The following is a 27,524-nucleotide window of genomic DNA, read 5'->3' on the forward strand; positions in this document are numbered from 1 at the left end:
GGGCTGGACCTCCGAGTGAGCCCAGGGCAACAGCCCGTGCAGAAAGGCCATCTTGGCTTCAGGCCAAAGCCCTGTTGTACTTAGGGTCAGGAGCACAGCCTGTATTGTGGAACTGCTCTGCCTGTATCTGTCTCCCTTAATCTTTGAGAGCAGTCCTTATGTTTTGTTATCTCACGTCCTCCTTTGGTAGATGTTCGCTAGGCTTCTTGGTAAATGGATTAACTAGGATAACAGGACAGTTAGGAAATCCGCTGGGTGAGGGACGTGCTAAGTGTGGTAGATACTGCAGGAGAGGACTCTCAGCCTCTTATTGGATCCCCTGGAAGGTGGCCTTGAGTATTGGTGGCATCAGTGGCAGGGAGAGGCCTGAAAGAAGACCGTGAGACAGCCTTGAGAAGTCTCAGGAGCCTGGGGCTGAGGACAGGGGCCTGTTAATGTAGACACTCATCCCCAGGAGAGCAGCCCCATGTGAGCCCAGTGCCTCAGCCCCAGTGCTTCAAAGACATCTGCCATCTGGCCTCACCCACTCCTGACGTACCTCGGGCCACCCAGGTATCTGATGTCTCTGTCCTCACACACCATACCCCCCAGTGCTGGCGCCTTCCACCTCCAATCAGTGCCAACTCTGCTCAACTTTCAAGGCCTCTTCTAACCTCACTGCTCCCAGGAGCCCTTCCCCACCCTCCTTCCCCTAAATGGTGCCCTTTGGAGTCTTTGGGTCTCCACTCACTTTGTGAACTCAGGAAAGGCATGTGGCATGAACACAGGGCTCCCCGCGGCCATAGCATGAAAAGAACAAGGCATCCTCTGCCCTTGATTCCCATACCAGAAAGGTAGGCCCTCCTCACCTCCCTTTCTGCCTCATTCTATGACCCATCCCCCAATGAGAAAGGAGGAACAGAAGTTCTTTTCTCCCACATCCACGTCTGGGTTTCCAGCCCTCCTCCTCCCATGTCCAGGGAGCCCGCGGTTTTGGCTGTTCTCTTTCCTTCTGACTCCACAAAGGCACAGGATGCTTCTCGCAGGCTGCAGCCCATCCACTCACCTCTGCCCGGCCCTGGGGACACCCCGTCTCTCCCCGATGCTGCAGACTCAGCCGGGGCCCAGCCCCGGCACCCGGCGGCCAACCACATTTTAATGAGCACATTAGTGCTCAGGTGTGGAGAGTCCACCGTTCTCAGTAAGCTGGGGCGAGCCTCACGTTATCATAATGAGCTGACTGACAGCTCTTTTGGAGACTCCTCTCTTTCTCAGGGGATCACAGACTTTGTCCCCTCAGTTACACCACTGGGTCTGTACTGCCCTTCCCACTCTGCTGCCACCTGCAGCTCAGGCCTCAACCTTGCTGCTCCCATTCCCTGTAGTCTGGGAGGCTGATTCAAGGCCTTGACCTGTCTGATGTCCTCAGTGCTGACACTGTGATTGGTGGAATTTCTCGTTGCTTAGACATGAACTACGAAAACGGCCAGGACATGCTAAGCCAAGCTTTCTCTTGCCGCAATGGAAGCCCTAGTTCACTTCCCTCAGGGCAATTTGCTCTTCCTCCAGGAAGCCTCCCTGACTACTCTAAATCTAACTCAGCCTGGATCTACCAGTTCTCTCCAGAGAAGTCTGAAGCTCACAAATGATTCCGTAACGTGTTCACCTTTTGCGTCTCTGTAAGACCTTTATAAATGTACAGAATGGTGTGATTACACACTTTCCCATATTCGACAGGTATTTACTGATCACCTGCTCTGTGCCAAGCATTGTGCTTGGTGCTGAGGACAAAGCAGTGAGCAAAACAAAGCACGGCTGCCCTGGCATGGAGCTTAACTCGTAGCATGTTGGGTGAAGCAGAACAAGCAACCAGACATGGACAGTACCGTGTGAGTGGTGTTGAGTGGGTGCTATGAGGTATTTTGGGAGCAGCATGGCAGGACACAGAATCAAAGATGACAGCCATCTCTTGGTCCACCCAAACCCTGATCTGAGGAAGCTTTGGTCCAAACAGTCATATTCTGTACTGTGTGAGACATACAACCCCCAAATGAAGGAGACCCAACAAGAAAGGTCCCCAGGCCAAGCTTAAGCAAGGAGTAGGATAGGTCAAGGGAGGCCACTGGAGATGTGAAGGATCAAGAAGACTTAGCCATCCAGGAGAGGAGAGGGAGGGAGTCTCCTGGAGGTAAGAGCATTTGTCACAGTGTGAGTAAGACCTCCAGGGGGCAGGGGCCCCACAACTGTACTCACCGCAGAATGAGCAAAACAGTAGACATTTGGTAGAAAAAACAGCAGAACTACATTTGCTTTGAACAGTATAAATCCTTCCTTCCCTCCTTCCTTCTTTCTTTCTCTCGCTTCCTCTATTTATTCCCTCTCTCATTATATTTTCTTCATATTGCCAAGGAAATGAATTTTCACTATGGAAAATTTTCAACATAGTGTAAAGCAAAAAGAGCTATGTAAAAAATTCTTCGAAATTCCACCACTCAGCTGTCATTATTGTAAAAACCTTACTGTGATTAATATTAATAGTAGCTAATATTTATTGAGCTCTTTCTAGATACAAGGCACTATTCTAAGACTTTCCATGCATTATTTTATTTAGTCCTCATGACACTAGTAGAGGAGTAGTACTCTTTGTAACTCAACCTAGCAGATAGGTGAGGAAACTGAGACATTGTCTAAGTAGGAGACAGAACTGCAACATGAATCCAGGCAGGTAATGGGCACCTTGAAAGATAAGCAGTGTTAAATTTTTGTTGTACATATTTATGGTCTTTTAAAAAAGATCATAAACAAATATGGACTCATTTTCTGTTTCTTTTTACAAATGTACTTTGAAGAAATCTCAAGTAGCATATAGTCATACTTTAATATACTTTATATAGATCAAGTCTTACATTTGTGTTGGAGAAAGTGAAAAATACAAATAATTGTAACAAGGAAAACAAAAATCGTTTGAGATCCTCCCACCCGAAAGACCACTGTTTACATTTAGGGTCTAGCCTCCATCCCCAGAATGAATTTAGGATTAGGACCATAGCTGCAGCTCCTAAACCAGGCAACGTCACCCAGGGAGTCTTTTAATGAGCTGGGAAGTCACGTGAGCATTTGGCGGTCGGGCGCACACTTGAGGATGTGAATCATGTTGGAAACCCTGAAGAACACTTCTGTCTGATGCAGATGAGTATGTTACAGACTGTAAGGTTAAACATTGCACCAAGACTTTATAAACACCCTGGCGGCAGCGGAAAGGGAGCTGGGCCAGGGGTCAACAGAGCTGGACTCTCCTCAAGAGATGCATGAGCAGGAGAAGCTATTTCCTGTCTGAGCCTCAGTTTCCTCATCTGTACAATGAGCTGCTACATTTCCAGGAAGGAGTGAATGTCAGCAGAGTTTCATTTCTGGGTTATCTGCTATGTTTTGGACGATTCCTGACACAGTTCCCACCCAGCTCTGACACGAAAAACAAGAGGGCTGGTACTATGAAAGAAGCTGGGGTCAGGGAACACCAAAGGCTTAAGGATGCCCAAAGGAGGGTGTGAGCTCTATTTCCCTGGAGGGCTGGGCCAGCCAAGCCGATTAGGGGCCCAGAGCAGCTGTGGGCAGAGGGAGGCCGCTGGGAGTGAGGGGATTCAAACGGCTCTTTCCCACCCTCTCCCCCACCAGCCTGCTCTGTGTAAAAATTCCAAACTCCCAATCAAACCCCCATCTCTTTTCTTCTTTCATTCACCTGCCCATCTTCCTCTCCTCTTCTCTCCTTTTCTATCCAAACTCATAATTAATCGCTCAAGGCAAAAGTAATGAATGTTAATTGGCCATCTGTAGGAAGACTAATTAAAATCTACCACGCTGGGGTTTCAAACATACCTATAGCAACGGAGTGACTCGGGAATGAGCGAGGAGGGACTGAGGTAACAGCTGAAAGACTGCAAAACACCATTGGGCTTAGGTGTGAGGGAACGATGCCAGAGAGGGGCTGAGATGCTGGGGGGAGAGAGAGAGAGAGAGAGAGAGAAGGAAAGAAACTTATTTGATTTATTCTTACCACTGCAGGACCTGGCATTTTGTTGCTTTCTGTTCTGTATTTAACAAACACATTTACACATTTCCTTCTCTCTGGACATGGCTTAAGGGGTGGCTGGAGTTTATCAACACACAATTGTTGTCCCCCAGTCACAGGCCTGTACACACCTCTTTACCCAAGTACACCTGCACATGTCAAAATCACACACACACACGATGGTTAAATCTCATGCACAGCTTTGCACAGGTTCAGGCTTGCAAGGTCACACCCTGTCACATGTATACATGTGCACACGCTGTTATAAGCCGAGAGCAACCCAGGAACATGTGGTTACACACAATCATAAGTAATCACGTCTGTACACTGTTGTATGCATATATGGCTTACACATACAAACCAACTGTTATGCAAATGTAAATGCGGGTGTGCACTCACAACAGTTTACACTTACCCTCAGATTCACACAGTTGTCTTCTAGGTATGTGCAGACAATTAGACACCCAGACCACATTTGCATGCACACACTGTTATCTGGAAAGTTTTACATCAAAACTTTGATACACAGGTGTACACACCATTACACAGACCCCCTTGCGCGCATAAGCAGAGCCACACAGTCAAGCAGCCATATGACCAATGTTAACACTAAGGTGGCAAACAGCGACACACACCCATTTGCTGGGGGCCAGGGCGGCCCGGTGTGTGGTCCGTAGTATCCACATATGTGCAAAGAACACACCCCAGATGACAACCACTCACCTTCCTGCCAACACACAGCTGGAGCCACACACGCAAGGGCTTGGGCCTCAGGTCCTCTCTCAGGACGTCCTGCTTTGAGCAACACAGGCACCTACAGCCTGCCTAGAGCATCCCATCCAGCCTTTGGGCAGAAAGGATGGTGGATCTGGGGAAAGAGGGAGAGACCTGGGGGTCGGGATGGGCTTTGATGAGCCAGGTCAGGGGTGAGGCTGCTGGCGGGTAGGATGGGTGGCAGGGCCTCTGGACTCTCCGTAATATCTTGACAGGGTCGGTCCTGAGGGTCGGGGGAGGCTTCCACTAGTGGGCCTGGAACTGTGGGAAGAGCTCTGACCCAAGGGGCTGGGTTGCTTCGACCAGGGTTCCTGTTTTCTTAGATTGAGAAGGCTGCCCTCCTTTCTGAGTAGTTTCTGAGGCCTCTTCCTCATTGCTGTAAAATCCCTTTATGATAAGTTCAGATGAAAGCAGGATGGAGTGCAAACACAAAAAAACTCCCTGACCCAGGGGGCTGGGGATGAAAACCTGGAAAGGCTCAGCAAAGAGAAGGGAGACAGGGTTCTACCCCGGGGTCCTTACCAGAAAGGGGTAAGCGTCCCTGGGCCTTATGCCTGCTCTCCCTGCTCAGGATCTGAGGTTCTCAGACCTCCGTAGCTCAGAGTCAGTGTCCAAGTGCATCCCCAGGCCCAGCAGGGAAATCAGCTGGGAGAAGAGCCAGCAGAGGAGGACAATGGCCTCAGTGCTCCCAGAGAGAGCTGCATGCTGGGTGTGTCCCCAGAGGTCAGGAGTCAGCCACAGAAGGAATCCCCAGCTATAATAAGAGGTTGTAGAGAATCCCTGAGATCCCAGGAGTGACGGACACGCTCGAGGCCAGCATTCCTCACCACCCCTGTGGGATCCAGGGGCCTTGGCTACTTTACATCCCCGCCTGACAAGCGAGGACACCCAGCTGCTCCGATTGCCCAGGGCCACGTGGCTCTAAGAGTCCAAATCAGGCCACAGAAACCAAGTCCGGTGTTGGGTCTCTCCCTGTGCAGGCTGGGAGGGAGTGGCCTGCTTCCCCAGGTGTGGACTTCCTGGAGAGCCTTGGGGGCCCTCGGGGATCTCCCTCTGCCAGGCTGAGGCCTCAGCATTCTCTAGGAGGAACAGGCGCACACACATACACACACTCTCACACTCACACTCACACACAACCCTATGACAGCATCTACATTTGGAGCTGACAGATGTGCAAGGTAACAGCTCGGCACCGCCTGTGCAGCTGAGGCCCCGCGTCGCAGAGTGGGATTATTTCCAGAGAGGCTCAGGGCGGCTGCGTGAGCGCACGCCCGGGTGTGTGTGAGTGTGTGAGTGCGTATGAGAGAAAGAGAGTGCGTGAGTGTGTGTGGCTTCTCTTGCTCTCTCTCCCCCCATCTAAATCTGTCTCACTATGTTTCAAATCTTTCTGTGTTTTCCTCCCTGTGTTTCTCCATCTTCCTTTTACTGTCCTGTTCACTCTGTCTCCGTCTTTCACTCTCGCTGTCTCATTTTTGTTGTCGCTGTCGTTGCCTGGATGTGCCAGAAAGGAGAGAAGACTTGCCTCCTCTCCTCCCTCACTTAGCCTGGTCCCTTTCCTGTCTTGCCCGGCAGGCCTCAAGGACGGACTCTTAGAGAAAGCCCACTTTGCTTCAGAGGACGACACAGCTGTCTCTGCCCTGTGCAGAGGGCTCCTGCCCAGGGGGATGGGCTGTGGAATGTGGGGCAGTCCTGAGGCTGAGAGAGCAGCTCCCTGCCTCCCTGCCTTGGTCACTGTCTTCAGGCTTGGTCTTCTTCTCCTATTGAGCCAGCTCCGCCCCGCTCATCATTTATGTGCGGGCCTCTTTCGCCTCCTAAAGTTTTCTATCTCCCTCTTGTTATTCCCAACTCCCAGTACAAGCTAAGCCTAGCCATGGCCCTGTGCTGACCCCAGATCTGGACTCAGAATAACCCTGACCTTGGCCATATGTTGATCCCTAATTCTGACCTCAGACTAACCCCAGCCCTTAAGCCTGACTCTGTCCCTTGAACTTCCCCTTCTTTGAGGGACTGGCTCCTTTGATCTCTGCCAATACCACCTGGGTTTGCAAGGTTCACAGCTCACTTTTTAAATTAATTAATTAATTTTCACAGTTCCCTTTTTAATGCTGTAGCACACGTGGGCACTTACCTAGATCCACTGAATTGGAATCTGTGGTAAAGGAGGAACAATGGGAGAAGGAATTTTTTTTTTTTAACTTGCTAGGTGATTCTGACACAGGCCAGTCCTACCCATGTCCACAATTCACACATGTGGCCTTTCCTTTAGGGATTCCAAGGGGGCATCCAAGGGGGATTTGAACTGCCACATAGGGATGCCTGGGCTAGGTGGGGGCTTGTCTGCAGGGACCTGACTCCCGGGCACTGGTCATCACACCCAAGCCCTTTCAGATGCTTCACTAAACACCTGGCAATGGGCCACTACAGCATTCACTTGCTCGTTCATTCATTCCTTCATTTTTCATCAAACACTCAACAAGGCCTCAGTGGATAAGGTCTGGGTAAGGCCTGTGGGATACAGACCTTGAGCCTGAGGCCTTGGACTCCCGGGGTCAAGCTGGGCCCTGGAAAGGCAGGGCCTGGCCGGAAAGGCCTCTCAGCAGCTGGACCAAGAGCGGAACCAGAGTCTAGACCAGACAGACTCTTGTGGCCCCAAGAGGAAGCAGCAGGTCTGGAAAGTGGGAGCTAGGCCCCTCTCTTCCCTTGCCCTGGGGCTGGGGACAGGGACAGGGGCCTGTGGCTAAGCGACCACTGGACAGCTGGCAGGTCCGTCAGCTGAGGAATCCTCCCAGCTTCTGGAGTCAGCTGGGGGTGGGCCTGAGAGGTGAATCCTCCCAAGGCAAAAGGAAACTTCCTTCTTCCTCCCTTCCTTTTCCTACCCCCTTCCTGAAAATCAAAGGTCAGGGCTCTCCCAGCTCACACGAAGGGCAGTTAGGGCTGAGGGGATGGGTGAAATGGGAGACAAAGGGGGTGGCAGGGGAGGCTTGCTGGGAGTCACAATAATTGGGGTGGGAGCGGCGTTATCTCAAAAATCTGAGGGAACGTCCAGCATTCAGCCCTGCCTCCCAGCACTGCAGGCAGAAGACCCCAGCACTGGGGCGGGGAAGCATGACGGCTCACTCCCCCCTCTCTCCAGCCACCCGTTAACCTTCCCCATGCTGGGCCCAGAGGCTCCGCGTGAATCCTCAGCTAACATCCCTGCACGCTGCCTAGTGGCTTCAGGTCCACCCCCCTTCGCTCCTCTACCCCAGATCACTGTGCGTTGCTGTGGGGGCCGCACCCTGGTGATTGGCAGTGCCCTTCTGTCACCACGCAGGACTGCAGTGGGGAGGGTGCGCGGCTGGGCGCGGTGAGTGGGAATTGCTGCACACACGTCAGCACAGGAGGCCATGTTCTGTGGGGAGAGGCTGGGCCAGAGGAGGCCGGAAGGCAGTATCCCAGAGCCCAGCTCTGAGGTGAGACTCAGGGAGGGCAGGGTGGCGTACCATCCCGAGGAGTGGTCCTGAGTGGTGAGGTAGGAGCAGCTGCGCAGTGAACGCAAGCATCACGCTGCATTTTATTCAGGGGACGAAAGACAGGAATTGGGGGTGGGGAGGGAGCTTGTGACCTGCCCAGGCCCAGCTGGTCATGCTCACGGTCAGAGGTGCTGGCGCTCCCTGGGGTGGGCCTGGAATAGTCCCCTCACTCTCCTTCTTCCACAGGCCAGCTGCTGGCCTCCAGCGCCGGGGTATTAAACACAAAACCGAGAAACTACCCGCTCATTCACGCCACAGACAAAGAAACCTTGTTTGCCTTTCGGCTAATCCGAGGCCCTGCATGGCTGGCAGCTGAGCTCTGGGCACGCGCAGGCCTGTATTGTGTGTGTGTTCGCATGCACTCGTGTGTGTGGTGGCCAAGGCCAGGCTGTGCACTCTGAGAACACACCTGGGTAGCCCCTGGAGGCGGGCAAGGAAGTCTCCCTGCCCCAGGGATAGAGGACCTGGGGAGGCTGAGTCCAGGCCAAGAAGCAAGGCCTGGGAAATCCCTGTGGCCAGAGCCCGTGGGTCACTAAGGAGGCCTGGGGGGCCCGCCGGGGAATGTGATCCCAGCTCCTTCTGCCTCCCCAGCTCCCTGGGGGCCCCTGAGAGTCCAGAGAGAGACAGCTCTAGGGTTGTTTTCAAGGCTCTTAAATCCCTGAGCCCAGAGAGGACAGTGTCAGGTGTGGGAGCGCCTCGCCCCCTTGTGGGGACATGTGGTACTCCTCCCTAAGTCCTGGCCAACCAGCCCCGCTGGAGAGGGAGGCAATCCCACTGGACATCAGGTAGGGTTGTGCTAGTGCAAACTGCCTTTCCACTCCCATGGGAGCAAGGGTCAGGGGAGGAAATCTGTCCCACATCCACCAGATAGAAGGGATAGCCCAGGCTGGCCCAGCCCCACCTGCAGAGGCAAACCTGATGCCAGCAGATGCAATCTGACCACATTTGAAGCACCTTAGAGAAAGTTTTACAGGAAAGAATCTTAGAGCTCATCTCTTCTAAGGAAACTGAAGTCCAGAGATAAGCCCCTGCCCAAGACCCACAGCATCTCCATCACAAGAGGGAAGTGGGACTAAGCTCGACTCCAAGGCTCAAGCATTTTCCTGAGGGTCCAGTGAGTCTAGGACAAGCTGTCCAGACTGAATCCCAGCCCACTGAGGCCTAGATTAGAGGCAGTGCAGTGAGAGTTCTTGCCACAGGTCAGCAAGGGGGAGGGCATCTGGGCCATGTGGACACGAGGCTACAAATGGGGGTCGAGGATGATCTGGATCTTCACATTAAAAGGCAAAAAATATTAGCACCTAAGGGCACTTACACTGTGCTAAACATTTGTAAACATGAGGTCATTTAATGCCCTTTTGAAGGGGCACCATTATAATTCACTTTTTTCAGATAAGGAAAGTGAAGCAAGAGGAACTTGCCCTGAGTGGCAAGATGGGAATCTGAGCACAGTGATTTTAGACTCCACTGAGGGCAAAGGCTCTGCTGGGTGAAGAAAGAGCATGAGTTGCTCACTCTTTCCTAGGGAACCTAGCAGGGCACTGCCGGCTCTGGCCCAGGGCCTGCCTCCAGTGACAGGTGCTGCCACTGGTTCTCCAGGAGGCATGGCCTCGGTGCGCCCTCTGCTGTGGACGAGGAGGAACAAAGAGTTCTGTCCTGTAGTCAGATGCAGGGCTGAGTCCTGAGATGGCTGGCAGGGACCACGGTCTCTCTTCCCAAATAAGAAACAGGAGCAATGGGCTGGCTGGCTGTAGACCACCATCATGGCAGAGCTCCCAGCCTGGCCCACATCTACTGATCTGCAGGAGGATGGGTTTGGTCGCATCCCTGGTTTCTCAGGGCTTTCCCCTCTTAGAATCTGGTCCCCCTTTCCCAAAGGCATGTTGGTCCTAAGTCCACCCCACTGAGGACCAGGACCGTGGGCCAGATGGTCATCACCAGGAGGGCCCAAGACAGGCCCCCTTAAGGGCTGGGATTCAGTCAGAGCAGTGCCATGTGTGTAAAGGGCAGAACTGGGAATCCAAGAGAGCCAGGGAAAGCACCCTTCCCTGAGGGCCGGGGTAGCTGAGTCAGGCCCTCTAGGCAGGGATACTCTACGGAGAGGTCAAGGGTGAGGAAAGGGTAATAAAGACTGGGGTAAGTATAGGCAAAAGCATAAAGAAGGAACAGGTGTCTGGGCAAGCCACCTAGGTCAACTTTGTTTGAACTTGGGTTTGCTACTGAGTGGGGCTCAGTGAGAAGAGGCAAGTTTGGAATAACTGCCTCAGGAACACTCCTAGGATCCAGCAAACCAGGGAGTTAGTCGTGGGACCTGTACCAGAGAAGAAGCAGGCATTAATAAAGGACAATCCACGTTTTATTTTTGTCTGCCTTTAACATGTACATAAACTCTCAGGGCCCTTTCCACCATCTGGTGGATAGATGAGAGGTTCTGGAGGGAGGAAGCATCAGAATTAGGACACAAAGTTCAGCTGAAGGTCCTGCTACCCTGAGCAAGGAGCATCCCTGTGGGCTGGGAACTTGCGTTGTCCTCCCTTCCCTCCAGGCCATCTGTGAATCTACGTGGGCCCTCCTATTTGGCACTAGCTCATCCCTTCTTCCCCATGGACTAGCCATGGGCAGGAGACCCATCCTCCTTTTTTCAGGGTTCCCACCCCGAAAATTCTATTCCTGGGGAGAGAGAACCCCAACAGCCACAACTTGTCTCTCCCAAGCCTACTCCTAACTCAGGGTGGTCAATACAGACTCCTAAGAACTGGGAACTCCAGCCACCTGGGGCCCTCACAGCTGGCTGGATCTGAGGGCAGGACAGTAAGCATGAGTGCTATCTGCACAAGGCAGGGTTGGTGATGCCACTGTGGCAGGACGTGGGGAGGCACAAGACTCCTGGGCATGCCTGAAGAGAGGGAAGAAAGCCCCAAGAACCAAGGATATGGGCTTATTCATCGTAGAAGTCAACATGGGCTCCGGACTGGAACTCGTCCTTTTGCAGCAAGTTCAGGAGTTTCTGGGCCGATATCTTGCAATCCACAAGTTCCCCCTTTGTCTTCAGGTCCTGCAGTCTTTTTCGCAAGTCTGGGTCCACGGAGGTCTCCCGGGCTAACTGCTGCATGTCTGTGTCCAGGGGACCTAGGAGATGAAGAGAAGATGGTGAATGGACACAGCTGAGGCAAGGGCCCCTGATGAATGTGTGGAGTTGGGTGGAATCAGGTCTGGCCAGAGGCAACACGTCATCTTGGCTGACACATGGTCAGGATCACGAGAGGCTCCACTGTCACTAGTGAGCTCCAGACTCAAATTCCAATATCCACTGAACATGGTCCCTCTAGACCACCACATCTACAGATTCACACTACCCTATCACCCCTCCCCCAAGCCCCAGCAGCCCAGTGCAGAGACAGACACCCTTTCTGTGGGAGAAGGAAAGTGAAGTGAGCACCCAATTTCCTCGGGGGCTCCAGAGTCAGCCTGCTCCAGCAGCAGGCCAACTCCCATGGCCCTAGGTGGCTCCCTGTGGGTTCTCATGAACCCAGGCCCCCAGCTCATCCTGACACCCAGCTCCAGTGGTCCCAGCAGCCCCAGGCAGGTCCCACAGCCCCAGGTAGCTCCTGGAGCTCCAGGCTCCCAGAGGGCCCCTGAGAAGCCAGGCCCCTGATCCATTCCAGTACCAGCTGTCTCCCATGGCCTCGGGTGGCTCCCACAGCCCCAGGCTCCCATGAACCAGGCTTCTGGCACACCCCAGCACTAGCCAATTCCCATGGCTCTAGAAGGTTCCTGTAGACCCAGGCTTTCAATAAGTGTCTGTGAACCTAGGCTCAAGGTGGGCATTCTCAAACCAGACTCCCAGCTGGGCCTAGTACCAGGCTGACTACTGTGGACCCAGACTTTGGACCCACCCAGCAACAGGCTGCCTAAGGACTCTAACAGCAAAACTGCCATGGACATCGCCAGATGGCCTACCGAGAATCACTGAAAGAGTTGACTGGTGAAGGGTTCTGCCTACTGAACTCAGTTTATAAAGACTGGAAGAGGTGCCTACTTCCTCAAATGTACAAACACCAACACAAGGCCACAAGGATCGTGAATAATCAAGGAAACACGACACCGCTGAAGGAAACTAATACAACTCTGATGACTGACCCCAAAGAAATGAGATCTAGGAGCTGCCTGACAAAGAATTCAGATTAACTCAAAGAAATTCCGTGAACTATAAGAAAACATGGACAGACACCTAAATGAAATTAGGTAAACAATGCATGAACAGAAATGAGAAGTTCAACAAAGAAATAGAAACCATTTGGAAAAAACAAACCAAAATCCTAGCGTTGAATACAAGGACTGGATTAAAGAATGTGATAGAGTTCAACAGCAGACTCAACCAAGCAGAAACAATTAGGGAACTAGAAGGCAGGTCATTTGAAATCATCTAGTCAGAGGAGCAAAAAGAAAAAAGGATGTAAAAGAGTGAAGAAAGCCTACATGAACTAAGGATTACCATTAAAAGAAACAATCTATATATTATGGAGTCCCAGAGAGAAAAAAGGAACAGAAAACGTAAAGAAGTAATAGTTGAGAACTTTCCAAATCTCTGAGGAGAGAGTTGTACATTAGTTTATGAAGCTAATATTTCAACCCCAAATTACATTCTCCAAAACACCAGGACTAGACAGTTTCACTGGTAAACTGTGTCTGTTTTTATGCCTATACCATACTATTTTGATTACTGTAGCTTTGTAATATAGTTTGAAATCAAGGAATGTGATGCTCAAGAGCTTTGTTCTTCTTTCTCAACATTGCTTTGACTACTGAGGGTCTTTTGTGGTTCCATACAAATTTTAGAATTGCTTGTTCTATCTCTATGAAAAATGCCATTGGAAATTTGATATGGATTGCAGTAAATCTGTAGATTGGGTTGGATAGTATGGTCATTTTAAGAATATTAATTCCTCTAATCCATAAGCATGGGATCTTTCCATTTTGTATCTTTTTCAAATTCTTTGATCACTGTCTTACAGTTTTCAGTTTACAGGTTGTTTACCTCCTTGGTTAAATTTATTCCTAGGTGTTATTTTCTGTTTGATGTAACTGTAAATGGGACTGTTAATTTCTCTTTCTGATACTTCATTATTTGTGTAGAGAAATGCAACTGACTTTTTACATTGTTTTTGTATCCTGCAACTTTACTGAATTCCTTCATTAGTTCTAACAGTTTTCTGGTGAAGTATTTAGGGTTTCCTATATATAATATGTCATCTGCCAATAGAGACAGTTTTACTTTTCCTTTCTGATTTGGATGCCTTTTCTTTTTCTCGTCTAATTGCTCTGGCTAGGACTTCCAATATTATGTTGAATAGAAGTGGGAAGAATGGCTTCCTTGTCTTGTTTCTGATCTTAAAGGAAAAGCTTTTAGCTTTTCACCATTGAGTATGTTAGTTGTGGGCTTGTCATACATGACCTTCATTCTGTTCAGGTGTATTCCTTCTATATCCACTCTGCTGAGCTTTTTAAATCATAAATTTTGTCAAAAGCTTTTTCTGCATCTATTAAGATGATCATATAAATTTTATCCTTTATTTTGTTAATGTGGTGTATTGCATTAATTGATTTACAGATGTTGAACAATCCTTGTATCCCTAGAATAAACCCCAATTGATCATGATATATAATCCTCTTAATGTATTGCTGAATTTGGCTTGCTAATAATTTTGTTGAGGATTTCTGCATCTATGTTCATCAAGGATTCTGGCCTGTAATTTTCTTTTCTAGTAGTGTCCTTATTTGGTGTGGTATGAGGGTAATGTTAGCCTCATAAAATGAGTTTGGAGAGTGTTCCCACCTTTACAAGCATTTATCCAGAGTGCCTTCCACCTGCTGATACAGAAGCAGCCCTCAAGGTCAATGTTCAGTTCAGGTACCTCCAACAAAGCCATCCCTGGTCACATCACCAGAAAGTGCTTCATTCTTGAACTCTTATAGGCACTTTCTAATCTTCATATAGGAACCATAGAACCCCAGAATCTGGAGTTAATGGACCTCATGGGCAGAAAACCAAGGAATCTTGGGCTTAGAAGAACCGCCCTACTGATCCTCAAATATCTTTCAACCACCTGTTGTGTCCTTGGTAAGTAGGGCCTTGCTACCTTTCCAAACAGCCCTTCCCATTTTTGGACACCTGTTAGAACATTCTTCCAGAGACTGAAATGAAAACCCAACTGGTCTCAGCCTTCATTCAGGCCCTGAGAGCCTCACAAAAAGTTCAACTTCCTCACAATGCCCAAGGCAGCCCCTGAGATGTAACCCAGTCACATGGCATTCTGGAGTTTGCTCTGCTCCTCACTATGGTTTCCATTTGCTCTCTGTTAATTGAGTGAGTCCCAGGCTGAGCTCAGAGTGGGTGCTGAGTTGAATGTTAACTGCAAGAATAACTGCATACATTAGGGAGGGACAGAAGGAAGACTGGGTACTAGAGAGCATAAGGAAGTAGAAACTGCACTGATTATGACCTTGGAGGCAAGGTTTGATCCTGGCTATGCTGTATCTGGACTTTGGTCAGGTTAACTACCTCTTTGCCCCCAGGGTTCCAAGGGGAATAGACTACTGGATCTCTACCTAAGTTGCTCAGACATTATACAACAGCTATGTCACCACCTTCTAATTCCATCAACCTCAAGCCTAGAATAAAAGCCTCACTCTTAAGAAAGGTGTACAGTGGCATCATGGTAGGGTGATGAGAAACCAGACCAAGTATCATAAGACCCTCTAGCTTTAACTTTCATGAAGACAGGGCTCTATCTTATTTATCTCAGCATTCCCCAGTGTTTCAGCACAGTTCAGCATTGGATGGTCAGCATTCAACAACGTCTGTCTGCTTTTCATTCAGCTAACATTCACTGCAGACTGGCTCAGTGGGGTGCTTTGCTAGGTGCTGGGGACATAAAGATGAAAAGCACATAATCCCTGCCTGTAAGGCTTTTCTATGCAGAGAGAGAAGTACAGAAGTACACATCTGAAGATAATACAGTGTGCTAAGTCCCATCTAACAATTACAAATGCTAACAATTACATAGCCTTTCACAGTTTGGGATCACTTTCACGTGTTTTACCTCATTCAGTGCTACAAACTGCTCTGTGAGACATGTAGCATCTTCCCCATTTCACATGAAGAAATGAGGTACAGGCCTGGAATTCAAACCCTCACCATTTCTCAAACTCTAATATCTCAGACTTTCTGGCCCCACCCTCAAGTCCAGGCAGCTCCCCACTCTCAATCTGTGCCCCATAACTACAGCTCCCTGCCTCTGTCAGCACTAACTTCCTTGGAGCCTGTACTTCCCCTAAGGAGTGATGGGTCATGATTCAAGGACAATACATTCTGTGGGTCCTTTCATGGAGGAGACAGAGAAGGCCCCTTGCCCAGTCCCCAAAGGGTAACCAGCCAGTTCTGGGGACAGGGATTGCAGTCATGCTTCACCTACCTGGGGCATAGCTCAGCACCCTCACACTAGGTTCCTCTGCGGCCAGGACCCGGAACATCATGTTACGGGCAGCCTTTCCCGCACAGTATAGTGCCCAGCCCTTGAAGGGCTGCAGGGCACAGATGGACGAGATGTTAACCACAGTCCTGCTGAGGCCAGGACTGTCTGGGAAGGCCTTCAGGATACTGGAAGTCAGGCAGAGCATGGAGGTCAAGTTCAGAGCCCAGTAGTTGTTCACTTCAGCTGGGTCAGCCAGGTCCACCAAGTGTTTGGACGCATCTCCAAGAGTGCCTGAAAAAAAACAGACCTTGGGAATCACCCAGTGCAGGCGGGGTTTTTCTTTTCTCCCAGCTCTCTGCAAATTCTTCCAGACACCCCCTTCCCATCCAGACCTAAAGAAGGAGTCTCCCTAGTGCTTCTGAAGACACCTCCCTCTTCCCAGCTCTGCAGACCTGGGGAATCCACTCACCTGAGGCATCAAACTGAGAAGGCGTATGCCCTGCTCTGGGCCTGGGGTTCGGGGGAACGCTGGGGGCCATCTGGAGAAATGGGGGAATTTACTTCTGCCGGGAGACCCCATGCCCTAACTCACGCCTCCGCCAGAGGGCGCTGAGCAACACGCTCAGACAAATTCTACAGGCGTTTTGTAAACACCTGGAGCTGAAACTGGAAGCGGGGAAGAAGGCAGGGAGAGTGAGCCCCGGATAGCACCAGGTCTTCCTCCACACCTCGCAGAAACCAGGGCTTCCAGGCGTCTTTTCTGACTCCTAGGAGTCACCTTTAAAGTTCCAAGAGGCGGGGGGCGGGGGAGGTAGGGGGAGGGTTTAGGAAGGGAAAAAAGAACGGGACGCTAAGCAGTGTTCCAGGCCCTCACACGCCGGCGGGCGTCTTACCCGCATTGTTGAAGAGCAGCACCCGCTGCAGGCCTTCGGGCCTGGGGAGCTCGCGCAGGGCGCCGAGCAGCTGCTGCAGGCCGGCCTCGGTGCCCAGATCGGCGGGCACCCGCACGAGGCGCAGGCCGGGCCGCTCAGCCCCCAGCTCGGCCTCCAGCTGCCGCAGCGCCTCGTCACCGCGGGCGCTCAGGACCAGCACGGAGCCGGGCGCCAGCAGCGGGGCCAGCAGCTGGGCCAGCGTGCGTCCGAAGCCGCGGGAAGCCCCGGTCAGCACGCACAAGGCGCGCCCCAGGCCGCCGACCTCGCCGACGCAGCGCTCCATGCCTCCTGCGTCGACGAGCTTGAACCGCTACTCCCCACCCGGCAGGCGGGGCACGTAGGAGGAGGCCCCGCCCGGCGGGGGCGGGAACCTGAGGCTCCCCGGGGACACCGCCCGGCCCTCCCTCCCTCCGCCTCTAGCTGTGGAAGTGGTGGTGACGGGCTAAACCGGAAGGGCGGGAGGCGGAGCCCGCACGCGAAATCCTAGCCCCGTGCGGACCGAGGGCTTTCTCCTTTGCCCCGAAAGCGCGTTCGTTCAGTCCTCGGCTGCTACGCGTTCTCCTTGCTAGTCCAGGCCCAACTTCCTTGCATAAGTGACTTCCTCCGGGTCTGGCCATTTTGCTCCTTGCTGAGCATCCCTGCACGTGGCACATGCCAGTTTAGGGATGGGGGACCCTAGTGGGCCTGGGGAACTCACCGCCCCGGGAGCGACCTCTGGGAGAACAGCCTCCCCTCCATCCGATGTAAGAACCTCATCTGCCTACTTGGCTCCGCGCTCCGCACCCATTCCCCGGCCTTTCTGAGGTTTCTCACAACTTCTGTTCCTAAAGGTCTGTGTTCCCCTGTATCCTGCTCCCACTCATGCTGCACTCTTCCTACTAGGCAATGCCATCTACTCCCACATTCAAGTTTTCGCAAATGATCGTCTATGTCTGTACCTCCAAGCCTGTGCTTCAGAAAACCCACATTTCCGGCTCTTTTCAAAGAGAGGGAACGTGGGAAAGTTGGCAGACAGCTCCGGATCCCCTTAAAGTCTCTTGAGGGATTAGCAAGGGCAATAAGCAACTTCTGTAGCTAAGCCTAAGTCCGCACAGGGCTGTTCCCTGCCCCGGGGGACAGACGGCATAATTGCCTTTCAAGGCTCCTGGAAAAATGCATTGTGCTCGCTTGTTCTTTGGGCTGTCATTATAAACACCAGAACAAATTTGGGGACGCTTTTCACTTTCCACTTAGGTGCCTTTACACAAACTTTTTGTAAAATGTATAGCCCAGACTGTACATCACTGAGGAACATATTCTAAGAACAAATGAAACTGCAAGTTTAGTAGATTTATTTGTTAATATAGCATCGCATTATTTTGAAACTATTTGATGTAAAATAGGACAAATAAGTAATTATGCTAACTAATGTTGGGAGCCAAGATTTTCAGTGTTAGAGAAAAGAGACCAAGAATGAATTCAAGGAAGTTAAGGGATCAATATCTAAGTTGAGTTTGAATTGGAAGCCAGAAAATTGTAGAATTTACTGCAATTACGTCTACCATTTTCTCTTCCGATGTGTTGGTTCTCCACTACCTATTGTAGCAGAGAAAAACAAACCTGATTCTATATTGATTCTATTCCTTTAGCTCTAACCTTTGTATTCTGTTGCTTGTGTTTTTTTTTTTTTTCATTCTGGCTTTGCACCTTTTGTAAAAGAATGTTGCCTGGAGCCTGAAATATACAGGCTTGCCCATTCTCAAGACTCTGACCTTTAAAGGTATAACACTTTTTATTCATTTAGAAATAAAAAGTTGCAGAACAGAGAATAGCATTTGTCTTGTTAGAGGTTTATAGGAACATTTAGACCAGACGTACTGGACACCTACAAGGACAAAGGATTCTAGCACCAAGAAGTTTGCAACAAGCAGCCGTATCCCTGACCCTTTTAGTATAAAAGAAACCTGAATTCTAACTCTGGTGAGATGGTTCTTTGGGACACTGGTTCACCATCTCACTCTGCCAGCTTTCTGAATAAAGTCACTATTCCTTGCCCCAACACCTCTCAATTCATTGGCCTTTTTCACAGTGAGCAGCACAAGCTTGGACTGGGTAACGCTATGATGACCCTTTTTAAGAGTTCTTCCTGCAACAGTAGCAGAGGTTAAAGTGCTGCCCAGATAAAGTCCACACTTGTGTTTTGTTTGGCCAATAGGGCTTTTTTTTTTCTTTTAAAATTTGAGGTGACATTTCTAAAGTGGAAAATTTTACGTAGTATCAGAATTTCCAGCTTCTTTTGAGTAATGGGAACGTCTGGCAAACTGGGTTCTGACAGAGGTGAACCCTTTTGGAAAGGAGACTGTTTGTGGTCCAGTTTGCCAAGATTTTCATCACTCACGGGTGTAGGCATTTTTGTTTCCCACTAATGATGCATAGTTGAATTCTTACCTAGTGGTGATGGTCAAAACATTTAACACCCAGGGAATTGTGCTGGAATGTGGAGAGGTGGGTCTCAGGAGAGGTGAGGAGGCTTTTGATGTTTTAACACAGGTAGGACTGCGTATACCTGTATGTCATTTGAAGCTGCTGTGCTTTTTACTTATCTATTAAAGATGGAAGACACAGATTTGGAATTTGATTGCTCCAAAGCTAAACTCTCCTGTACTGGCCCAATGGCCTACTCTTTAAATAAATTTTAATAGCTTCTCCCTGCTCTTCAGGCCTCAGAAAACGGGTTGGTGAAAGCACAGTCCTGTCCATTCATTTATTTGGCATTTATTGAAATTTCTACCATGTGCCAGGCTTTGAAGAAAGGAGGGAACAATGAAGGGATGGCTAAAAGTCAAACCTAGCCTCTTCTAAATCTAGCTGCTTCTAGGAGGAACTATTTGGAAATAGCACCCAAGGGGAGTGTGGTTTGCCTTGACTAGAAGAGAGCCTGGCAAATTTTTCTTTTCTGAGAAAGATGATTATCTGCCGTACACCTCCTCCCACTTTGTCTTATTTCAAGTAATATTTCAGTAATTTGTGAATAATATTTCAGGAGGAACACAGCCCATAGAATTCATTTAACAGTAGCACAGTGGTTTCCAGATTTGTCTACATATTGGAGTTACTGGGGAACTTCAAAACACAGATGCCTCTGTCCCACAGGCCTGGGTTTGGAAATTTTTTATTCAATGTATTTAAACTAAAGAACAAACACCAACCAACCCAGTTCACCCGTTTCTCCCACCTCCACCCTCACCTCTTGCAAACACCAATCTGTTCTCTGGATCTCTCAGCTTGGTTTTTTGATTTTGTTTTGTATTGTTTTTAGATTCTACATATAAGAGAGATCATATGGTATTTGGTATTTGTCTTTGTCTGACTAATTTCATTTAGTATAATACCCTCAAGATCCATCTACGTTGTTGAAAATGGCAATATTTTATTCTTTTTTTATGGTTGAATAATATTCCACTGTGTGTGTATACACACATATATATGCCACAATTTTTGTATCCATTCATTTGTCCTTGGACACTTAGGTTGTTTCCATATCTTGGCTATTGTACATAATGCCTCAATGAACACAGGGGTACATATATCTTTTAAATTAGTGGGGTTTTTTTTTTTGATAAATATCCAGAAGTAGAATCGCTGGATCATATGGTAGTTCTAGTTTTAATTTTTTGGGGGAAACTCTATACTGTTTTCTATAGTAGTTGCACCAGTCTGCATTCCCACCAACAGTGCATAAGTGTTTCCTTTTCTCCATATCATCACCAACACTTGTTTCTTATCTTTTTGATAATAGCAATTCTAACAAGTATGAAGTGATATCTCATTGTGGTTTTGATTTGCATTTCCCTGATGATTAGTAATGTTGAGCATCTTTTCATGTGTCTGTTATCCATCTATATGTCTTCTTCAGAAAAATGTATTCAGATCTGTCCAATTTTTAATTGGATTATTTGTTTTTTTGCTTCTGAATTGTATGATATTGTTTGTTTTAGCCCCTTATCAGATATATGATTTGCAATTGTTTTCTCTCATTCAGTCAGTTTGCCTTTTTGTTTTGTTGATGGTTTCCTTTGCTGTGCAGAAGTTTTTAGTTCAATACCATATCACTTGTTTACTTTTGCTTTTGGTGTCAGATTCAAACAATCATTGCCAAGACTAACGTCAAGGAACTTACAGCTTATGTTTTCTTCTAGAAATTTTGTGGCTTCAAGTCTTACATTCAAGTCTTTAATCCATTTTGAGTTCAGTTCTTGTGTATGGTGTAAGATAGTGGTTCAATTTCATTCTTTTGCATGTGGCTGTCCAACTTTCCCAACTCCAATTATTGAAAAGACTGTCCTTTCTTTGTTATATATTTTTGGCCCCTTTGTCACAAATTAATTAACCAAATTTGGGGGTTTATTTCTGGGCTCTCTGTTCTGTTCCATTGATCTGTGGGTCTGTATGTATGCCAATACCATACTGTTTCAATTATGATAGCTTTGTAATATAGTTTGAAATCAGGGAGCATGATGACTTCAGCTTTGCTATTTTTTCTCAAGAATTTTCTCCAGAAATTTTTAAAAGCTCTCCAGGTGATTCTAATGTGCTAACAAGTTTGGGAACTACTGCAACAGCAATTGGCAGTAATAATTTTTTTAAAGGTACAAATGCCTGAAAGGTAAGAGATACGTTAAAATAGATTTAAAAGCCTAAACCTGATAAAGGCCTTTAGAAGAAAAATTAGTGAAGTTTGAATACGATCTGTAGGTTGGTTACTAATATTGTATCATTTCCTGATTTTGACCATTGAACTATTGTTATGTAAGAGAATGTCCTTCTTTTCAGAAATATACTAAAGTATTTAGAGATAAAGGGTGCTTTATCTATAACTTAGTCTCAAATGTTTCAGAACAAAATTAGAATGAAGAGAGCAAATGTAGTAAAACATTAACATTTGTGAAATCTGACTTAAAGGTATATGGGTCTTAATACTATTTTTGCAGTTTTTAAAGGTCTGAAATTATTTCTAAATAGCAACTTAAAAAAATTAACCATACTTACAACTCAATATTAAAAAGACAAATAAAATTGAAAAATAAATTAAGAAAGCAGAAAAATCCAGAAGTGAGACTTTCTGCAGAACATCAGACAGTTTCTTTGAGTCAATGGCATGAAAAAAAGGTGGGAGGGACAGCTTTATATTAAAAAGGTATGACAACTCAATTAAAAATATGGCACCTGTTTGGATTCTGATTCAAACAAACCAACGTAAAATATATATTTTAAATAATTGAGGACATTTCAATATTCTTGGTATTAGATGGTGTCAAAGATTTATTGTTAATTTTTTAGGTGCAATAATGGCATATGGTTATGTAAGAAAATGATGAATTTTTTTTTGAAAATGAAGAAATTTAATTTTATTTCTTCTGTGAGTTGATTATTCATGCTCTTTGCCCATTTTTCTATTAGGCTTCCTACTTCTGGGCTTCTTTGTGGTTTCTTTTTATTTATTTATTTTTCTTTACTCAAGTTTTCTTTGTTCCATTTTTCCCCCTATTGATTTGGAAATTACAGTTTCTGTTTTTAGTCTACCAATAGTTATTTTTGAAATAAAACTATAAAAGTGTGAACTTTTATTTTTCTATCAGTATTAAAACCAAAATATTAGGGACTTCCCTGGTGGCACAGTGGTTAAGAATCTGCCTGTCAATGAAGGGGACATCGGTTCAATTCCTGGTCCCAGAAGATCCCACATGCCACAGAGCAACTAAGCCCGTGAGCCACAACTACTGAGCCTGTGTGCCACAACTACTGAAGCCCATGCACCTAGAGCCTGTGCTCTGCAACAAGAGAAGCCACCACGATGAGAACCCTGTGCATTGCAATGAAGAGTAGCCCCTGCTCATTACAACTAGAGAAAGCCCACGTGCAGCAAAGAAGACCCAATGCAGCCAATAAGTAAATAAATTTATAAAAAACAAAACAAAACATTATACTTTGGGGAAAACAATGTAACTCTGAATTTTTGAGGCAAACAGGCCTGGTTGGAATCCTGGCTGTATTTCTTACTGTGCAAACTTAGCAAAGTCACATGACATGTTTAAACCTTGATTATTTTGTAGGCTTGTTTATTCAACATTGCACAAATATTTGTTAAGTGCCTAACATGAACCAGGAAATGGGCTAGGTTCTGGAGATGTAATGATGAGCAACTCAGAGAATCCCAGTGTTCCTAGTGGGTGGAATAAGGCAGCTAATTATAAAGCACTAAGTATTTTATAATACAATAAGTAGTAGATATTATTATTATTACATCTCCATATTATGAGAGATTTAACATATTTTAATTCACTCCTCTACACCTTCCCATGCACCAGCTTTTTTTAAAAAAAATTATAATGCCTTTAGATTCAACTTAATAATATTTTATTTTATACAGTATGTCTTCTCCTTTAGGAATTATTTTTGATATCTTTACTGCTTTATCAGCATGGAAACAAAGTATTTAAACACTAACTCTATGTTTTCTGATCTCATGGTTATATATTTTTATCATATCGCATCTTCCATATGCTTGAGTTCTTTATTTTGACTCATTTCTCAGTCAACTGGAGTATTTCTTTGAATTTGTTTTTTTCAGAGAAGATGTATCAGTTGTTTACTTTTTGAGCCCTTGAATATATAAAAGTATCTTCTGTTACCCTGTCTTATGAACAAGACCATAATAGGGCATAGAATAATTGACTCATAATATTTTTAATTTGATACTCTGAAATGATGCTCTATCACCTTTCTAATATTTAGTGTTATCCCTGAAAGAAGCCTAATGTTACTGTTTTTTATTTTGTAAGTAACCCATTTTATACCTGACTGGGTTCAAACAGGATTATTTATTTATATTTGAAACTGAGTCTACTTGGTATGTCTAGATGTAGGTCTCATTTTTATCATTTATTAATTTATTACACAAAGATTTATTGGGCATATACTATGTTTTCGTGGTAGTTTAGTGGGCACTTTTGTTAGGAAGATTCAAGTCTTTCTTCATTTTAGGGACATCTTTCTATAACTTATCTCATTATAGTCTCTTCAATAGAATTCCCACTGTTAATTCATTTGCTCTCCTGAATCTATTCCCAAGTCTTATATATTTTCACTTACCATCATATTAATGTCTTTATCCCTTTCATATGAATTTCATAAGTATTTCTTGAACCAGCCTTTTAAATCACTGTAACATCAATCTGTAAGTCATTGCCTCCTTAGGTTTACCTTGTTGAATATAGGGCTTCAGATGGCTATAAGGTATAAGGATGGAGCTCTGTGTAGCAGTCAAGTTCCGCACTTTGCAGAATGGATTATTGTCACCTGCTCCATGTATGGAAAGATTATGTGTGTGTGTGCATGGATGGGTGGGTGTGTGTGCACATGGGTGTGTGTGTATGTGTATCTAGGAGGTGGTCTCTAGGTCTGTTTTGTTGGCTGTGGAGAGAAGATACTGATTGCTTATAAAGGCATCTAGTCCAGGCACTCCGTAAACCTTTGACTTAATAGCAAATACAAAACACACAGGCACAACACACATACAAAGAAGCATTCCAAACCTCTGAACAAAGAGTGGATTAAACATACACATTTAATCTTGCTTCCTCCTGAAACATCACTAAAACTATAATAAAGTTTTATTGTTGTTTTTAAAGATACAAACATACGTGGATTGGGAGATGGGAAAGTAGGTAATCACAAAATTTTGGAGACTAGAAATAACATCGGTGACTTAGAAGACTCAAGGAAATTGTTGGTAGCAATGGGGAGAGTTGAGATCCACCTTAATCTACTGGCAGAATTCTAAAAAGGATCTGGAATTGGTAACACCATCTATCTCTAGATTAAAGATAATGAGGCAGGCTACAATAACAAGTGGGTAAAAGCTGTGTAAAAGCCAGTGAGATCCTAAGTCCCCTCCCTTCCTCCATACCTATAGCTGATTAATCCTCCTTTGCCCCAGATAAAGACTGCTAGGGACTGAATGTTTGTTTCCCCCTAAAATTCCTATGTTGAAATCCTAGCCACCCAGTGTGAGGTGGGAAGCTAATTAGGTCATGAGGGTGGAGCCCTTATAAATGGGATTAGTGCCCTTATAAGAAGAAGCTCCAGAGCTTGTTCTTGCTCTCTGCCATGTGAGATAAAATGAGAAGATGCCTGTTTGCAAACCCTCACCAGACACTGAATCTGCCAGCACCTTTTTATTTTTATTTTTTTATTTTTTCTTGTACCAGTTTTTGAGGTACACCAAAGTGAATCAGCTGTATTTATACATATATCCCCATATTCCCTCCCTCCTGCGACTCCCTCCCACCCTCCCTGTCCTAGCCCTCTAAAGCATCACCCATCATTGAGTTGATCTCCCTTTGTTATACAGCAACTTCCCATTAGCTATCGATTTTACATTTGGTGATGTATCTATGTTTATGCTACTCTCTCACTTCATCCCAGCTTCCCCTTCTCCCCCCACCCGAGCCCCATGTCCTAAAGTCCATTCTCTAGATCTGCATCTCCACTCTTGCCCTGTCACTGGGTTCATCAGTACCATTTCTTCAGATTCCATATATATGAATTAGCATACGGTATTTATTTTTCTCTTTCTGGCTTACTTTGCTCTGTATTATAGTCCATAGGTCTATCCACCTCATTACATATAGTTCAATTTCATTCCTTTTTATGGCTGAGTAATATTCCATTATATATATGTGCCACATCTTCTTTATCCATTCATCTGTTGATGGACATTTAGGTTGCTTCCATGACCTGGCTATTGTAAATAGTGCTGCAATGAACACTATGGTACATGTTTCTTTTTGAATTATGGTTTTCTCTGGGTATATGCCCAGTAGTGGGGTTACTGGATCATGTGGTAGTTCCATTTTTAGTTTTTTAAGGAACCTCCAAACTGTTTTCCATAGTGGCTTCACCAACTTACATTCCCACCAACAGTACAGGAGAGTTCCCTTTTCTCCACACCCTCTCCAACATTTATTGTTTCTAGGTTTCTTGATGATGGCCATTCTGCCCGGAGTGAGGTGATACCTCATTGTGGCTTTGACTTGCATTTCTCTAGTGATTAGTGATGCTGAGCATCTTTTCATGTGTTTGTTGGCCATCTGTATGTCTTCTTTGGAGAAATGTCTATTTAGTTCTTCCTCCCATTTGTGGATTGGGTTATTTGCTTTTTTGGTATTAAGCTTCATTAGCTACTTGTATATTTTGGAAATTAATCCTTTGTCTGTTGCTTCATTGGAAGGTATTTTCTCCCATTCTGAAGGTCGTCTTCTTGTCTCGTTTATGGTTTCTTTCACTGTGCAAAAGCTTTTAAGTTTCATGAGGTCCCATTTGTTTATTCTTGATTTTATTTCCATTATTCTAGGAGGTGGGTCCAAAAGGATCTTGCTTTGATGTATGTCATAGAGTGCTCTGACTATGTTTTCCTCTAGGAGTTTTATAGTGTCTGACCTTCCATTTAGCTCTTTAATCCATTTTGAGTTTATTTTTGTGGATGGTGTTAGGAAGTGTTCTAATTTCATTCTTTTACATGTTGCTGTCCAGTTCTTCCCAGTACCACTTATTGAAGAGGCTGTCTTTTTTGCATTGTATATTCTTGCCTCCTTTGTCAAAGATAAGCTGCCCATATGTGCTTGGGTTTACCTCTGAGTTCTCTATTCTGTTCCATTGATCTTCCTTTCTGTTTTTGTGCCATTACCATACTTTCTTGATCACTGTGGCCTTATAGTATAGTCTGAAGTCAGGAAGCTTAATTCCACCAACTCCATCTTTCCTTCTCAAGATTGCTTTGGCTATTCGGGGTCTTTTGTGTTTCCATGCAAATTGTAAGATTTCTTGTTCTAGTTCTGTGAAAAATGCCATTGGTAATTTGATTGGGATTGCATTGAATCTGTAAATTGCTTTGGGCAGTACAGTCATTTTTACAATGTTGATTCTTCCAATCTAAGAACATGGTATTTCTCTCCATCTGTTTGTATCGTCTCTAATTTCTTTCATCAGTGTCTTATAGTTTTCTGCATACAGGTCTTTTGCCTCCTTAGGCAGGTTTATTCCTAGGTATTTTCTTTTTGTTGCAATGGTAAATGGGAGCATTTCCTTAATTTCTCTTTCTGCTTTTTCATTGTTAGTGTATAGGAATGCAAGAGATTTCTGTGCATTTATTTTGTATCCTGCTACTTTACTAAATTCATCAATTAGTGCTAGCAGTTTTCTGGTAGAGTCTTTAGGGTTTTCTATGTATAATATCATGTCATCTGCAAAGAGTGACAATTTTACTTCTTCTTGTCCAATTTGTATTCCTTTTATTTCTTTTTCTTCTCTGATTGCTGTGGCTAAAACTTCCAAAACTATGTTGAATAATAATGGTGAGAGTGGGCACCCTTGTCTTGTTCCTATTCTTAGAGGAAATTCTTTCAGTTTTTCACCATTTAGAACGATGCTGGCTTTTGGTTTGTCATATATGGCTTTTATTATATTGAGGTAATTTCCTTCTATGCTAATTTTCTGGAGAGTTTTTATCATAAATGGATGTTGGATTTTGTCAAAAGCTTTTTCTGCATCTATTGAGATTATCATATGGTTTTTATCCTTCAATTTGTTGATATGATGTATCACATTGATTGATTTGCATATATTGAAGAAACCTTGCATTCCAGGGATAAACACCACTTGATCATGGTGTTTGATCTTTTCAATGTGCTGTTGGATTATGTTAGCTAGTAAAAATACTTGTTGATGATTTTTGCATCTATAT

At 46.0% G+C, this 27,524-nt stretch overlaps 1 protein-coding gene across 1 annotated transcript; it reads right to left on the minus strand.

Moving 5' to 3' along the window:
• Nucleotides 1–10,668: 10,668 nt before the first annotated feature.
• On the minus strand, nt 10,669–17,066 carry SPR (sepiapterin reductase). The gene is made up of 3 exons (XM_057742066.1): nt 16,703–17,066; nt 15,810–16,100; nt 10,669–11,463 (listed from the first exon to the last, which is right to left on the minus strand). The coding sequence occupies exons 1-3, from the start codon at nt 17,022–17,024 to the stop codon at nt 11,273–11,275; spliced, it is 804 nt and encodes a 267-aa protein (XP_057598049.1). The 5' UTR covers nt 17,025–17,066; the 3' UTR covers nt 10,669–11,272.
• Nucleotides 17,067–27,524: the final 10,458 nt, after the last annotated feature.

Source organism: Hippopotamus amphibius, chromosome 7, assembly GCF_030028045.1.
Source record: "Hippopotamus amphibius kiboko isolate mHipAmp2 chromosome 7, mHipAmp2.hap2, whole genome shotgun sequence".
Lineage (NCBI taxonomy): Eukaryota > Metazoa > Chordata > Mammalia > Artiodactyla > Hippopotamidae > Hippopotamus > Hippopotamus amphibius.